We start from the raw sequence: 14327 nt of genomic DNA, 5'->3' as shown, positions 1-14327 counted from the left end.
GAATGCTCTAAACATGCTTCTGCAGAGGTTTCCACCCAATGACAAACAGATCCTCCCATAATGAATGTTTATTTGTTCTATTTTGTCATGCAAAGCTGATTGCTAAAGATATTATTGGAATGATTGCTCCCCTACTTCTAAACTATTCCAGTGCAATCAGAAAGGCTGCCTGAACCTGGAGCTGAAAGTACTGCTCTATGGTGATGCAGTGGTAAACCTGCTGACTGAATGCACTGGCCAAGAGCTGTGAACTGCAGACATTCATCAGCTGGCATGAAGCAATCTGGTTCAGATACCAAGCAGCTGGGTAGATTGGCTTACCCTACACTCAGTGCTATCATGTTTAGGTCATTACCAGGACTCACGTCAGTCCATGGGATGCAATTTCAGGTATTTGGTACAGTCAGTGAATGCCTGCAGCCCCAGTTCTAATCATCAGATCACAGCAACTATGCCTTGACTGGAAGAGGAAAGGAGAAGGATCAAAGCAAATACCTCTCACTCTCATCTTGCTGCTGACATCAACATTTTTGGCAACAAATTTCACTTCTGCTCCATCATCGTTCTTGGTGACGTTCTTTATCATTAGGCTGTGAGTAGTTTGGGTTCTCTTGATGATGCAGGTCTCGCTTTCCTGTAAGACTTTACCACTGAGGTACCAAGTGCCGCAACACTTTGTTGTAAGATCAGTAGTAAACATGGCATTCCTTCCAGGTACAGCTTCACCAGTTGTTAGGGGGGATTTCACAGCCAGGACCGGTTCTGAAAGACAACAACATGGATGTCTTAATGCTCTTTAGATGCAAGTCTGGTATCTCATTTAGAGATGGAAGATGAAATCATAGGTACATTTCTACTTCTCCCTTTGCATGAATGCTGGAAGAAGCACTTCTATGCTTAAGATCTGTTACAGAAAAGTTCTGCCTCTGGCACATGTGAGGTATGAAAAGATAAGGATATTCATGTCTCTGTCACAGAAACAGAACTTGTATCACTTTAGTGGTAGCTGGAGGTTGACAGGAGAACTAGTAATAAAGGAAAGCCTTTGGTGTGTTAATGCACTACTATCCATCAAGTCACTGAGGTTTATGTTTTATTTTTCACCACGGGGTCAGCTGGTGGCTGGCTGGGAGGTTTTCTGGGAGCTGAACAGAAATAAATACAGAAATATTAGCATAAGGTCATTTAGGCTGGAAAAGGCCTTCAAGATCAGCAGACTCAACTTTCAGCATGACCTACTGAGTCCCACCATTAACTACTGTGGTACCTGAGGACATACATGACAAGCTTATTCCTGCAGGTATTGGCATAGTGAATATATTCACCCTCTGGTTGCTTTGGAACATTTTAGAGGTTAAAATCCCATCAGACTTTTTCACTGTGTGCAGCCACTGATACAGGCAGGAGGCTGGGAATTACCTGATGGGCTCTAGTTACAGACTACTGACACAGTAAAGGATTGATTTCATTTCATTTTGGCCATCAAAAAGTTTGGAGTCTGGTTTAAGTCATCCATCTAGACTCCAATTATAATCATATGGAGAACAGCGCATTTAGGAGAACTCATCTCATCTTAATAAACCTGAATGAAATCACAGAATCATAGGATCACGGGAGGGCTTGGGTTGGAAGAAACCTTCAAGATCATCCAGTTCTAAACACCCTGCCATGGGCTGGCTGCCCACTAACCAGCTCAGGCTGCCCATCACCCATCCAACCTCACCTTCAACACCAAGGACAGGCATCCACAGCTTCTCTGGGCAGCCTGAAATGGAAGCAATGAGCCACATGTTGAAGATACTCAAACATTCATGACTGTAGAGAGAGCCAAATACTCCATACATATTGCCTGCCTGGTCAATGGTATTAAAATGCCAACAACAGACTCATCCAGCTCACTGAAAATGGTGGGAACATGGCGTACAGGATTCTTCCAGCAGCGAGTTAGATCTGCAAAGAGTAAAAATAGGAAATCTCAATGCCATACAATTTTCCCTCATAACATAAATATATACATAACTGTTTTGGGATGCACTGTTACCAGCCTGTCAGTTGCTGTTGGTCAGTGCTAGATGCCAAAGGTCCCACTAACATAGCATGAAGCCGAAAGCTAGATGCTGGAATCAGATCTCCTGACCTTACCATCAGAAATCGAGATGTCATATTTTGCTCAGAGGTGCCTGCTTGTAGGAGGGACAGCTTCCGAGCTTTTTCTGCTCCAGGAACCAGCTCGAGCTTCAGAATTTAAACAGCAGTCAGAAATTAAACTGAGCTTTGTCACCTCCATCAAACAGAAGGAGTGGTTGGGTGGTACAGCTTTCCAAATAACTTAGAAACTGTCACAACAATCAGATGCCTACCTTTTCTTTTTGAACTTGTTAATACATAGAGCTTAATAGCATCAGAATGCCCCAAGCTCTTCAGATAACACGACAGCTGTAAACCCTTCTTTAAGGATTCCTTTGTTTAACCACTGAGTAACTGTAATTCAGTGGTGCTGGTGGGAGAAGGGAAGTCCTAATCTTCCCAGATGGTGAATAGAGTTGATGTTCACATGCAGACTGGTGCTGCAGCAGAGCCAGAAACCACTCATTTGGGAAACACAGCACCAAGAAAATAATGGGAATAGCTTCATAAAATCAGGCAGCTTCACCCAAATTTCATGGCAGGTCCATTATTCTTCCTATTTTCAGGAAGAAAGGTTTTCCCTTTTTCTTGTAGTTTTATTTTCTTTTCCTTTCATGCAGGCAGCTTTGTAGCTTACAAATTGTTTTCTATTCACCTCCTGGTGTGGACAAATCACACAGGTTTGACTCCATGTTTTACATAGTTAGCATTTTATCTTTGTTCCAGTATGGAACTGTATAGTCATAGAATGGCCTGGGTTGAAAAGCATCTCAAAGATCATCCAGTTCCAACCCCCTGCTATGTGCAGGGTCGCCAACCACCAGACCAGGCTGCCCAGAGCCACATCCAGCCTGCCTTTGAATGCCTGCAGGGATGGAGCACTGCAGGGCTGGGCTGAGGGCACAGCCCTTCCACTGCAGGGTCACTGGGGAGCCCTGAACGAGGGCCAGGACTGGGGGCCTGGATGGGGTGCTTGGGCTCTGCACACCAAGCAGGGCACACTGCACCATCCCATCCCATCCCATCCCATCCCATCCCATCCCATCCCATCCCATCCCATCCCATCCCATCCCATCCCATCCCATCCCATCCCATCCCATCCCATCTAGCTCAGCAACAGCTAGAAACACTGCTGCGTTACCAACACTGGTTTTCTCCTAAAGCCGAAACAGAGCACCAGATGCTAAGAAGGGAAAATCAACTCCGTCCCAATGGAGACCAGAACATGGTTTAATTTGACAGGGGGGGATGCGGGGATGGACTGAAGAAGGACTCCCGGATCCCAACACTGCAGCTGTGGCAAACACACACAGTGAATACAAGGGCTCCTTCCAGACCAAACCTGCCCAAGGACAGGGACGGCTGTGGGGCTCTGGGGCGAGCCCAGGGCAAGAGGAGGGGTTCTATGTGGAGGCGGATGGAACGGGGTGAGATCACAGCCCCGTCACAATGGGCTTTGACCACCAGGAGGCAGAGCTGGAACACGAGGCTCATTCGCCGCTGTTCCTCGCTGCGAGATGGAGCAGAGACCCCCACTCCGAGTTCGAGAGGCTTGGCCAGAGAGGCACGGAGCATCCCGCACCCCCACGGCCCCGCAGGGGCCCGGCGAGGTGCATGGGGTGCAGCCCCAGCAGGGGCCCGTGGGCTCAGCTGAGGATCCTTTTGCCTCCGTCGTGTCACCTCAGGAGGAGGATCCCCTGAGCTACATCGACGCCTGCTGTGCATGCAGACCGCAGGTAGTGTGCACTCTGTGCTTCCATGGCTGCCCCTGCCCGGCTGTGCCCAGAGGGTGCCGGGGTCCCCCGATGCCAACCCCTGTAACTCCCCTCCTGTCTCAGACACAGGAACAGAAGCTGCGCTTTCTGGCCTGCGTCCGCACTGCCTGCACAGCTGCCATCACGGACAGCGTGGTCCACAGCCAGCTGTGTGACTACGTGCTGAAGGTGGTGCTGTGCATTGAGGTAATGGAGCACTGCAGGGCTGGGCTGAGGGCACAGCCCTTCCACTGCAAGGTCACTGGGGAGCCCTGAACGAGGGCCAGGACTGGGGGCCTGGATGGGGTGCTTGGGCTCTGCACACCAAGCAGGGCACACTGCACCATCCCATCCCATCCCATCTCATCCCATCCCATCCCATCCCATCCCATCCCATCCCATCCCATCCCATCCCATCCCATCCCATCCCATCCCATCCCATCCCATCTCGCTGTGCCCACAGGCGCTGCTGCAGGAGGAGCCCGCTGAGCACCTGGACACGGAGCTCCGGCAGCAGGCCATGAGCACCATCGCCGCCATGAGGTACCGCCCCAGCACAGCTTTGCCAGCGTGGAGGCATCGGTCCCAGCCGGGGCCCTGAGCAGGACAGGCTGCAGGGCACAGGGTGCTGAGCGGAGCATCACACCTCTGCCCTCTCTCCCCTCGCAGTGGAGCATGGCTGCTTCCAGAGGAGAAGAACGGTCTCCTGCGTGCCTGCCTCGGCAGCGTCCTCCACCTCCCTCGCTACGAGGACGACGCGGACCTGGATGCGGCACTCTACGTGGAGGTGCGCATCAGCTGAGCCCTGGGGACGCTTCCTGGGCACCAGCACCCGGGATGCCCCTCTGCTGCCAGCAGGACGCAGCAGGGCAGGCCGCCCTGACCCCTGTCCTCCTTTGCAGACCATGGAAGCCCTGCACCACCTGCTGCAGGTGCTGGTGAGCAGCGCTGGCCGCTTTGTCCTCGTGGAGCTGCAGAACATCATGGAGGTTTGGATGTGGCAACGCTGGGGTTTGCGGGGATGGTTCAAGGCCACAAAGGAGGGATCCACACGAGGTCCCCCCAGGGCCTGCTGCGGGCAGGGGGTGCTGGCCCAAAACTAGCCCGTGTGGTGTTAGAGGGATGGGTGGGGAGCAGCGGGAAGATGGCAGGGCTGCAGCAGGACAGGGACGCAACCACCCACCCCGCTGCAGCTGGGGAGCAAGGGGAAGGACGAGTGCCCCGTGCTGTGGGCACAACAGCAACTTTTCTCTCCACAGCTCCTGCTGCCCTTCACCACGTGCCAGCTGGCGGCCGTGGAGGAGAGGGCTGTGGTGTGCATTGCCAGGCTGCTCGCCTTCAGCAACACCTGCGTCTTGCCTGAGGTAGGGAGTCCCGGCGCGCTCAGCTCTGGGACCACATCCTGGCTCCCCAGCCAGAGCCCACCTGTGTCCAGGCTTGCACAGAGCCTGGGCTGGGCCCTGCTGCCCACTCAGCCGTGCTGCCTCTCTCCCCAGCTGTGCACCTGCTTCGTTGGAACCGCGGTGTTCCAGCACAAGTGCCAGGAGAACCAACGCTTCCCCGTGCTGGGAAAGCTGGTCGGACACCTCATCCTGTCCTGCACTTCCACGGATGACAGGACCAGAGATGAGGCGATTAATGCTGTTCATCAGCTTTTCATCTTCATCGCTGCCCCAAGTGAGAGGAGTTGTGTTGGGCTAGGTCCCTCCAGATGCCCAGACCCCTCACTGACACCGTGTGTGCTCCTGTCCAGGACTGCCATGGCAACCGGAGGAGCGCACAGTACCACAGCTCTGGGACAGCCAAACTTCGCTCCACCAGGAGGTTTCCCGTGAGGACAGAGCCAGAAATATCTTCGAGGTACAAAGAGCAAACCCTGAGCCCACAGGAGAACCCAGGCCTGCAGTGTCAGGAAGAGTGCACGCACTGTCCCCGAGCAGCCCTGGTGCCTTTGGGGCCCTCACGCTTCATATCCCTGGCATCACCCAGCACAGCCTCTGCTCCCAGTTCTCCTGGGACACCTGCACAGCTGAGCAGCCAAGCAGAGGATAAGTCATCCCTCCTCTCCTCCCTCCCACAGGTCCTTCTGAAATACCTCCTGTACCCTGAAAAGGTCAACATTTTACTCACAGCCATTGAGAGCATGAAAGCACCGAGCCTCCACAGCACCCAGCTGGCTGCCCACATGGTGGATGTGCTCGCAGGAGAGGCTCGCTTCCCTCCACAGCAGGTGGGAACCTGCTGCTGCCTCCGCTCCAGCCCTGGGGGCTCTGCTCCATCCCTGGCACTGCGCTTGGCCGGCAGGCAGCAGTGGGGATGGCAGCAGGGCCCTGCTCTGGTGCCATCCCATTCTCACCCATGCTCCCCCCCTCCAGGTGCAAAAGATTGTGAAGGCGATCCACAGCAGCCTGCCTTCCATCAAAGCCAAGCCAGCTCTTGAAAGCCTGAGCAGGGCCTTGCTTGTGCTGGCCAGCAAATTCCCAAAGGAGATGGTCAGCAGCCTGCTGGTCTGCTCTCTCACCTGCTCCAGGTATGGGGCCACAGCCCTCAGGGCTCCTCTCCCCCCCCCTCCCCACCCCACGGCCGTCAGCCAGGCAGGAGCAGCCACGCTGACAGCCCTGGGGACCTGCAGAGTTGCTGTCACCATGTGGAGGGAAATGCTCTCGGAGTCTTCAACCGTGAAGACGGTGCTGCAGGAGGTGTTCCAAGTGCTCATAAACCACACTCTGCAGCACACCTCCCCGTTCATCAAGGAGAGGCCACGTGTCCTTGCCCTGGCCGTGAGTTCCTCATTCACCCAGCTGAACCCCAGCTGAGTCCCCACTCCCCTTCCCTGTCCACCCCCGAGCCTTCTTCCTGCCCTGGGATGCATCCATAGACCTGCCTGGGGCTCTGGGGGTCTCCCTCCCCCCCCCTCCCTTTCTCCATCCCTACACTTCTAGAGACGGGATGGAAACCCAGGGGACACGGCAAGAATCATATCCGGGTGCTTTCTGCAGGCAGCAAGGATCCTACCAGAGATACTCCAGCTGCCTCTGGTCCTCAAGGAGGCTGAAGCCACCTTCCCCCAGCTCTTCCCAGCCCTTCTCCTGCAAGTGTCCTTCACCACGGAGCTGACGCTGCAGGAGGTGGAAATCTTCTGGGAGGGGCAACAGCAGCACCAGCTCACTCCCATCAGGTGCCACATCCCCGTCCCCCTGCTGCACCCAGGGACCCGGTGCTGGGGCTCCTGATGTGACTCGCACCCTTCTCCGCCTGCAGGTCCGCGGTGCAGTCCTTGAAGGTGCTGCTCTGCAGCGTGGGCCTCCAGAAGCAGATGGAGGCCATCCAGGAGCAGGGGGGCTGGGACGCGCTTCTCAGCACTGTGACCCACCTCCAGGGTGTGCAGGTGGTGGCCAGGTGGGAGCCCTTCCTTGTGGTGTCACGGGGGTCCCCAGTTCTCAGCCAAACTGCAGCCACAGCACCAGAGCCTGTGGCCCCTGCAGCAGTGGCAAGAGGGCTGCACAGCCAGAGCTGCATCTGCCTGGTTCAGGGCTCACGGTGCCTTCTTATCCCTGCAGGGTGATGAGGGAACTGCCTGCTGCTCTGCGTGACCCCATCTTCCAGCAGCTGGTTGAGCTGCTCAGCACCAACTTCTACTCCTGGGATATGGTGGCCATGGTCTTCCTCGTTGAGGTGAGCAACAGCTGCAGAAGCAGAGAACACTGGAGGCTGCAAGGCCACTGGCAGCACGAGCCCTGCTGCCTCCCTCGGGGCCTGCTGTCTTTCCCCAAGCTGACTGTTAGATCCAGCACTAAGAGCCACGTGTGTTGTTGCAGATGCTGGAATGCATGGACCTCAGCAAAGAGCTGCACCGCATCATAGGAATCTTTGCCCACTATCTGCAGAGCAAGAGGGTGGGCATGCAGCAGCTGGTGCTCAGGGGCATCCTGCAGCTCAGCAAGAGGCAGGACACGGTGAGCAGGGGTGGCCAGGAATGCCACAGGTTGGGCTGGGCCTGCCATGGGGCTGTAGCGGGGCCATGTACAACTCGGCAACTCTTCAGGCAGTGAGGAGCTGGTGCGCTCTGCCCACCCCATCACTGCCTGCTATTCAGGGCTGGTACTGGAGTAGCCTTGCCCTCATTACGCTTGCTGCCGTACCTAAAGGATGGGGTGTTTTTCCCCACAGGCAAGGACAATGATCATCTTCCTGCCGTGCATCCTGGAGCAGCTGCAGGATGCAGATAGTGACATCCGTGCCACGGCCCTACCAATATTCAGCAACCTGCTGCACCTCCTGAAGGAGGTTAAGCTCAGCGTCATGGCTCTGGAGCTGGCCGGCAAGCTCCCAGCTCTGCTTAACGATGTAAGGATGATAGGGAGTCCAGCACACGAGGGATGTGGCTGCCAACCCAGCGTGCCCATGCCTGCTGCCTTGTGACAGCGCACCAGGGGACTTTCCTGGCCGCTCACCAGGTTCAGGCACTGCGTGGTCCTGGGCAGACTTCCGCTGGGCAGAGCTTGCACACTTTGGAGCAGTTCTGAGGGCATCCTCAAGATCTGCATCCTCTCAGCTCGGAGATTCTGCCCCCACTTCACTGGTGGTGCTGTCCCTGCTTGCCATGGACTTGGAGCTGCTGACACAGATGTCCTTCCTTCCTCCTCCACAGGAGTCCGGCACGGTGCGTCAGCTCTCCATCGACTTCTTCCTCAAAACGCTGAGCTTTGTGGAGGGCCAAGAAAAGAGGAAGATGCAGAAGACGGTGTGCAGGAACCTGGTCCTGCTGTATCTACACCTGCACGATGAGGAAGAGAATGTGTCCAAGGTGGGAATCAGGTTCATCTGGGGGAGGGTGATGCTGCTCCCGTGGTGCCCCCCATACATCAAGAGTACTGCAGCCCACAGCAGCATCAGCCCCTGCTGCTGCATCCTCCCTGCAGAGGGGCTCTGGGGACACGGGCTCTGCGGCTGCTCGGGCTGCGGTGCTATCTCAGCTCTTTGGCAGGCCTCCCAGAAAGCCCTCCTTGGTGCTGCACGGTTCCTGCGCTGGAGGAAGCTGGAGCACCTGGTGCAGACAGAGCAGTTCTGGCAGATCAGCGACTGCATGGTGTGTATGCGCAACAGTATGCCCATTCCCACACCCCAGGACAGGGTCGGGACCAGCCTGCACTGACCTCACATTCTTCCCTCTTCAGCTGACCAAGAGGAGGAGACAGAGTGCAGCACAGGACTACCTGGGCGACTGCCTGCTCTACCTGCAGAGCCTGCAGGAAACCCTGCGACTGGAGGCCGTGAGGTTCATCGGTGAGCCACGAGGCTGAGCTTCCCCCATCCCCGGCCCTCCATGCTGCACCCACGGAACAGCGGGGGTCGCTGACGGGGCTTTGTGTTCGCAGGGCTCTTAGGGCGGCACATGAGGGATGAGCAGCGGGCTGACAGAGAGCACATCTACCTAAGTAAGCCAGGGAGTGGGATGTTGGGGCAGCCAGCAGGTGACATGCCTGTCCCTCGCTCCCTCCTGCCAGAGGGGAGAGCTGGGTCATCATGCCTCTCTGTTCCTCTTATCGCAGGCCTTCAGGGAATGAAGCATGACCCCAGTCCAGCTGTCGCTTCCTTGGCCCTTCAGACGCTGAAGATCCTGAAGGAAACGAGGCCACATCCACAAGGAGCCATTGGGCAGCTCTCCACCAGGCTCCGTGGCACATGGAGGAGGTGGCGCTCCTCCCGGGCAGACAGCTGAGCGCCCTGCAAAGCTCCCAGCATCTCCTGCCTGCTGCTCAGCCCCACTCCTCGGGCACATCACTTCCCTTTGCCGTGCCGCTCCTCACCTCGCGCTGCCATCTCCTTCAGCACCATTACCTCTCTGTGGGAAATGGGAAAACAGGAGATCAGCACTGCCCTGAGAGGAATGGGACGTGCAGTGCTCCCTGCCGCTGCCACACGCTTCCCACCACTGCCAGTAAGCACCAGCTGCTTTTCTTCCTTTCATGTGTTAAATGGACCAACACATGTGTTGTCATCAGTTCACCCCTCCGTGTGTTTTCTTGGTTCAGATTGCTCAGCAAAGTGAACATCGCAGGGAGCCTCTGCAAGGCAGAAAGGAACTGATGAGCTGCAGAAGCTGCTGTGAAGGATGAGGAGAACGGCTCAAAATGAAACAAGTGAGTGTTGTAGGAAACACCTGGAAGAGTTTGGATGGAATCTTCAATGAGCGTCAGAGAAAGGGAAGTTGACGAAGCAAAGCAGCCATTTTTAAAAGCACTCTGGGGATGATCCAAAGAAAAAGAGACTAGAATCTCAGGCTCCCACAGCAGGGAGACTGCCAGGGGGGGTACGCAGGAATGAGATTTTGCTGTTATAGACAGCTCTGTATTACAGCAATTCAGTCTTCAGTAGCAGTGGGAAAAAATATCCAGTGGTAGGAGTTGTTAAAAAAGTTTTTCCCCTCTTTTTCTCCCCACTGCACAAGGTGCCCAACTAGAAGAAATACGGAAGACAGCAAAGGTAGCCAAAGAAGTGGAATTGCTTCCGTTCAGAGGAACAACTGAATGTGTCGGAGCTGTGCGATGAAGATCCTAAAAGATGGTAGAAGCTGACGGAGAGGCCGACAGGAAACAAGTGGTCAGTAGCTTTCACAACACAAGAGCTACGGGATATCAAATGAAATTGCAACCAGTAATTGCACCAGAGAATGCACTGCCTCGAGATATGAAAGTTTACAAGGTTCAGAGATGAAGTAGAACACGAGGCAAGAAGAAAATGTGAGCACATGCTTATCCTGTTGGTCAGTGCATTCCCAGGCACCTGCTTGCACACCATCATAAAGAGGCTTGAGGATTGGGAAATGAGTGAGAATTACACCAGACCAAACATGGACACCACAGCCCACTTCACAACACGTGGGAACTGCGTCCTGTAACAAGGCCCTTTGGTCTACACCCGGTACCATCTGGGTGTGATGAGGATGCCCTCACGTATGCAGAATGAGGAAGATACAGTAATGGACCAGAGTACCAAAGTAAGCTGGTAATGAGATAGATAGCAGCTAGTCATAACAGGAACTTCTTTTGCTTGTGCTGCAGATGTGCTGCTCGAGCCCCCGGACTTGACTTTGCCTCCTCTGCAGCCGGAGGCAGGAACAGAGCCCAGCGCTGCCCCAGCGCCCACGGAATGGATGGCGGCTGTTGGACAGACGGACCAGAAGACAGACAGGGAGAAGAGGACGCGCCTCCTGCGCAGAGCAAGGTACAGCTGTGCAGAAAGGCAAAAGCTCACTTGATCTTGATTTTCAGTACGAATACAGACACTGAAAGCGGGGCCTCACCATCCTTCCAACTTTCTGGGATTCTGAGGCCTGCTGGCTGGAGGGCCGTTCCCAGCAGATGAGCCCGGGCAGCGGAGGATGGCCAGAAACGCTCCGCGTTTTCTTTTCTTGCCAAGGGCACTTCTCAGCTGGGAACACCAGAGGGGTTTTTAGATTCCCAAAATGCTCAACCGCAGCTGGAGGCTGAAACTGAACTTTCTTAATATAAAATCTCATTTCTCTTGTTATCATTTCCTTTCTTGACTTGGCAGCAGCTGACTCTTCTCCTTTGCATTTGGTTTAGTTACTCTGCTCCCACAACCTCAGCACGGACAATGCCCGCCTGACCCAGGATGAGAAAGGAAGAACTGGATGGAAGAGGAGAGCACAGCTGGCGCTGCCCGTCTGAAGCAGCACGTGGGAGAAGAGCCTGGGCAGGCAGAAGACACACAGGAAGCGCAGGGACATCAGTGACCTCCAAATGTCTGACAGACAGTAGTGTTAGTGGTGAAAATCACTGTGAACAATCCCTTCCTAGAATCACAGGGTTGGAAAGGACCTTTCAGATCATCTAAGTCCAACCGTCCTCCCTTTACCCTACCTACAGAAAACCCCTAAACCATATCTCCTAGCTCCCTATCTATATCGTCCATATCCTCCTTATCTGCTGTTATTTAAAACTATGTGAACTCACAGACTGCTACTTCTGAAAATAAATGTAGGAATCACAAACGTTGCCCACTTGTCTGGTTTGTTCTGTTTTAAGGTGAAATCCCTGACTGATGTTAAAGTTTGTGTTGTACAAGCGAGTAGAAAGTGATGTTCGAGCAGTTGCTTACCAGCTTTTGTGACTGATGAGCTCCAGATTCTCGGTCACAAGGAGCAAAAGGCAGAATAATGTCTGCAGGACGTGCTGAGCAGTTTGCAAGGAATGAGCATAGAAACCCAGAGGACTCTCAACACAATGCTCTCATCCTCTCTCATCCTCCTGGGTCTCCTTCTGGTGGAAGCCCTTTGGCCTACACCCAGTACCAACAGGACGTGATGAGGGTGCCCTCATGTATGCAAAGGGAGGAATATATGGTAATGGACCAGAATACCAAAGTAAACAAAAACCCTGACAGGTAGGACCCAGAAAGAGTAGAACTGGTTGGCTCACGGCTCAGCTTTCATTTTATTTGGATTTTCCATTAGAATATTTCTAGTATTTCTACACTTTGGCTTTCCTGAGATAATTTGCCCATCACCCAATTCTCATTTAGATGCTCCTGGCTGTGCAGCTCAGAGGTGTAAGCCAAACAGAACAAGTAAGGTACCAAAATATGTAGAGCCAAACATGGAAAGGTGCTCTAAGAAGGTAAGCATCACAAGAGACCAACAGGAATGCTTACACAATCCAAACAATGCACAATTTCTGTTCCACAAGCTGCCAAGAGGAATGTGTGCAGTACTCACAGCGCACCATGTACACTGCTTACTGCAGTCATACTACTTCGTAGGACCAGCCCAACTTACTGAAACATTTTAATGAACAGACCGAACTGTATGGAACAGCACGGTTCACATGAAAGGGACCTTCATAGATAAACCTGAAGAGGTGAGGCGACTGCACTATCTAAACCTTAAAGCATATAGGACCTTAAAGCATAAGCCTTAAAGCATAGAAGCATGACCAGCAGGTCGAGGGAGGTGGTGCTGCCCCTCCACACTCCTCTCATTGAAACCCCATCTGGAGCACTGCACGCAGTTCTGGAGCCCTCAACACAAGAAGGACTTGGAGTTGTTCAGGCAGGTCCAGAGGAGGGCCATGAAGGTGATCAGAGAGGGCTGAAAGCACCTCTGCTATGTGCACAGGCTGAGAGAGATGGGGCTCTGCAGCCTGGAGAAGACTCCAAGGAGACCTTAGAGTGGCCTTCCAGTATCTGAAGAGGGCCTACAGGGAAGGCTGGGGAGGGACTTTTTATAAGGGCAGGTAGCAACAGAATGAGGGGAAATGGCTTTAAATCGGAAGAATGTAGATTTGGATTGGATAATAGGAAGAAATTCTTTACTGTGGGTGTGGTGAGACACCGGAGCAGGTTGCCCAGCCAGTGAATGCCTCCTCCCTGGAAGCATTCAAAGCCAGGCTGGGTAGGACGTTCCAGCAACCTGGTCTACAGGGAGGTATCCCTGCCTATAGCTTGGGTGTGGGACTACGTCATCTTCAAGGACCCTTCCAATCCAAACCATTCTATGCTTCTATTTTCATGAGGCTATTTTTGTTCTCTGATTTGTTGTGCTTCCTGAGTAGAATAATCTTGCCCAGAACTTGCCTAGAAGATGTAGATAAACTTGCTGAAGCCTAAGGCCAGAGACTGCTGGACTTTAGCCCAGCTGCGAGTAAGGAAGGCCACAGAGCTTACTCTAACTGCAAGAGAAGGAAGTCAGAAAGAGGAAATGGACAGACTCTGCAAGCATTGACAGATCTTACAGTCCTGAAGACTGGAGAAAACAGCCCACCAAGAGATAACAAAAGGAACCCATCCAGAGCAGAAAGATCTCAAACCTCAATAGTACTATTGGTCTAAGTGGCTGAGCGAGAGGTTGGGAACATGCAGCCAAAGGGACAGGATCAAAGGCCTCCCTGAAATCTAGAAAGATTACATCCTTTGCCTTCATACACTGAGTGGGTGGCCTTATCATAGAACAAGATTTGATGACCAAAACTGGTTGCACACATGCTCCCTCACCGATGTTTAGGCCACCAGACTGTTTACCCGGGCAGAGCTTCAGCACACAGAGGCATTTAGACCAGAACCTTGTGCTGAACTCTAAAACTTACCCCCAGGCTTCCTGACTCTGTGGTACTGGCACGTCCTGTTTGGGATGGAAATCTCAAGGAATGTACTTGCCACGAGCCTTCTTAGACTGAAGCAAGAGATAGGTTGCCACAACTGGTCGTAATTCCACTAGAAAACAAGAGGATTTAGATCTCTTCAGAAACATTGTCAGTACAAAGAAAATTTCTCCATGTCTGTCATATTTTCCCCTTGATGTGCAACCTTCACGTCTGATCACATTAGGGTAGTTTCAGGTCTCAGCTGATTCACACAATATGTCTGAGATAAAGAAGCAGACTATGCTCGTTTTTGCTTGAAAGTTAGTGTATTGTACAATTGCTG

At 53.4% G+C, this 14327-nt stretch overlaps 2 protein-coding genes across 3 annotated transcripts in view; both read left to right on the top strand.

The window, feature by feature from the left end:
* LOC107307923 (uncharacterized) overlaps positions 1-14327 on the top strand; it is a 201861-nt gene that overhangs the window by 141412 nt on the left and 46122 nt on the right. The gene's annotated exons all lie outside the window — the stretch shown is intronic.
* LOC146753322 (maestro heat-like repeat-containing protein family member 7) lies at positions 3324-12233 on the top strand. 2 transcript variants are annotated; one of them, XR_014939171.1, is made up of 25 exons: positions 3324-3863; positions 3966-4088; positions 4345-4424; positions 4551-4668; positions 4784-4870; positions 5141-5245; positions 5378-5558; positions 5635-5741; positions 5962-6111; positions 6257-6411; positions 6514-6661; positions 6881-7059; positions 7143-7280; positions 7442-7556; positions 7700-7837; positions 8052-8228; positions 8533-8688; positions 8869-8970; positions 9059-9167; positions 9260-9319; positions 9434-9822; positions 9917-10024; positions 10333-10484; positions 10946-11108; positions 11471-12233. XR_014939171.1 is itself a non-coding variant. In XM_085528291.1 (21 exons), the coding sequence occupies exons 1-21, from the start codon at positions 3645-3647 to the stop codon at positions 9601-9603; spliced, it is 2817 nt and encodes a 938-aa protein (XP_085384417.1). In that variant the 5' UTR covers positions 3324-3644; the 3' UTR covers positions 9604-9902. The 2 variants fall into 2 exon arrangements, 1 of the variants encoding a protein (XP_085384417.1); XM_085528291.1 differs by lacking the exons at positions 9917-10024; positions 10333-10484; positions 10946-11108; positions 11471-12233 and having other exon boundaries at positions 9434-9902.

This window comes from Coturnix japonica, chromosome Z (genome assembly GCF_054131305.1).
Source record: "Coturnix japonica strain WE chromosome Z, WE-NBRP24, whole genome shotgun sequence".
Lineage (NCBI taxonomy): Eukaryota > Metazoa > Chordata > Aves > Galliformes > Phasianidae > Coturnix > Coturnix japonica.
This window is presented reverse-complemented; position numbering and strand designations above follow the sequence as displayed.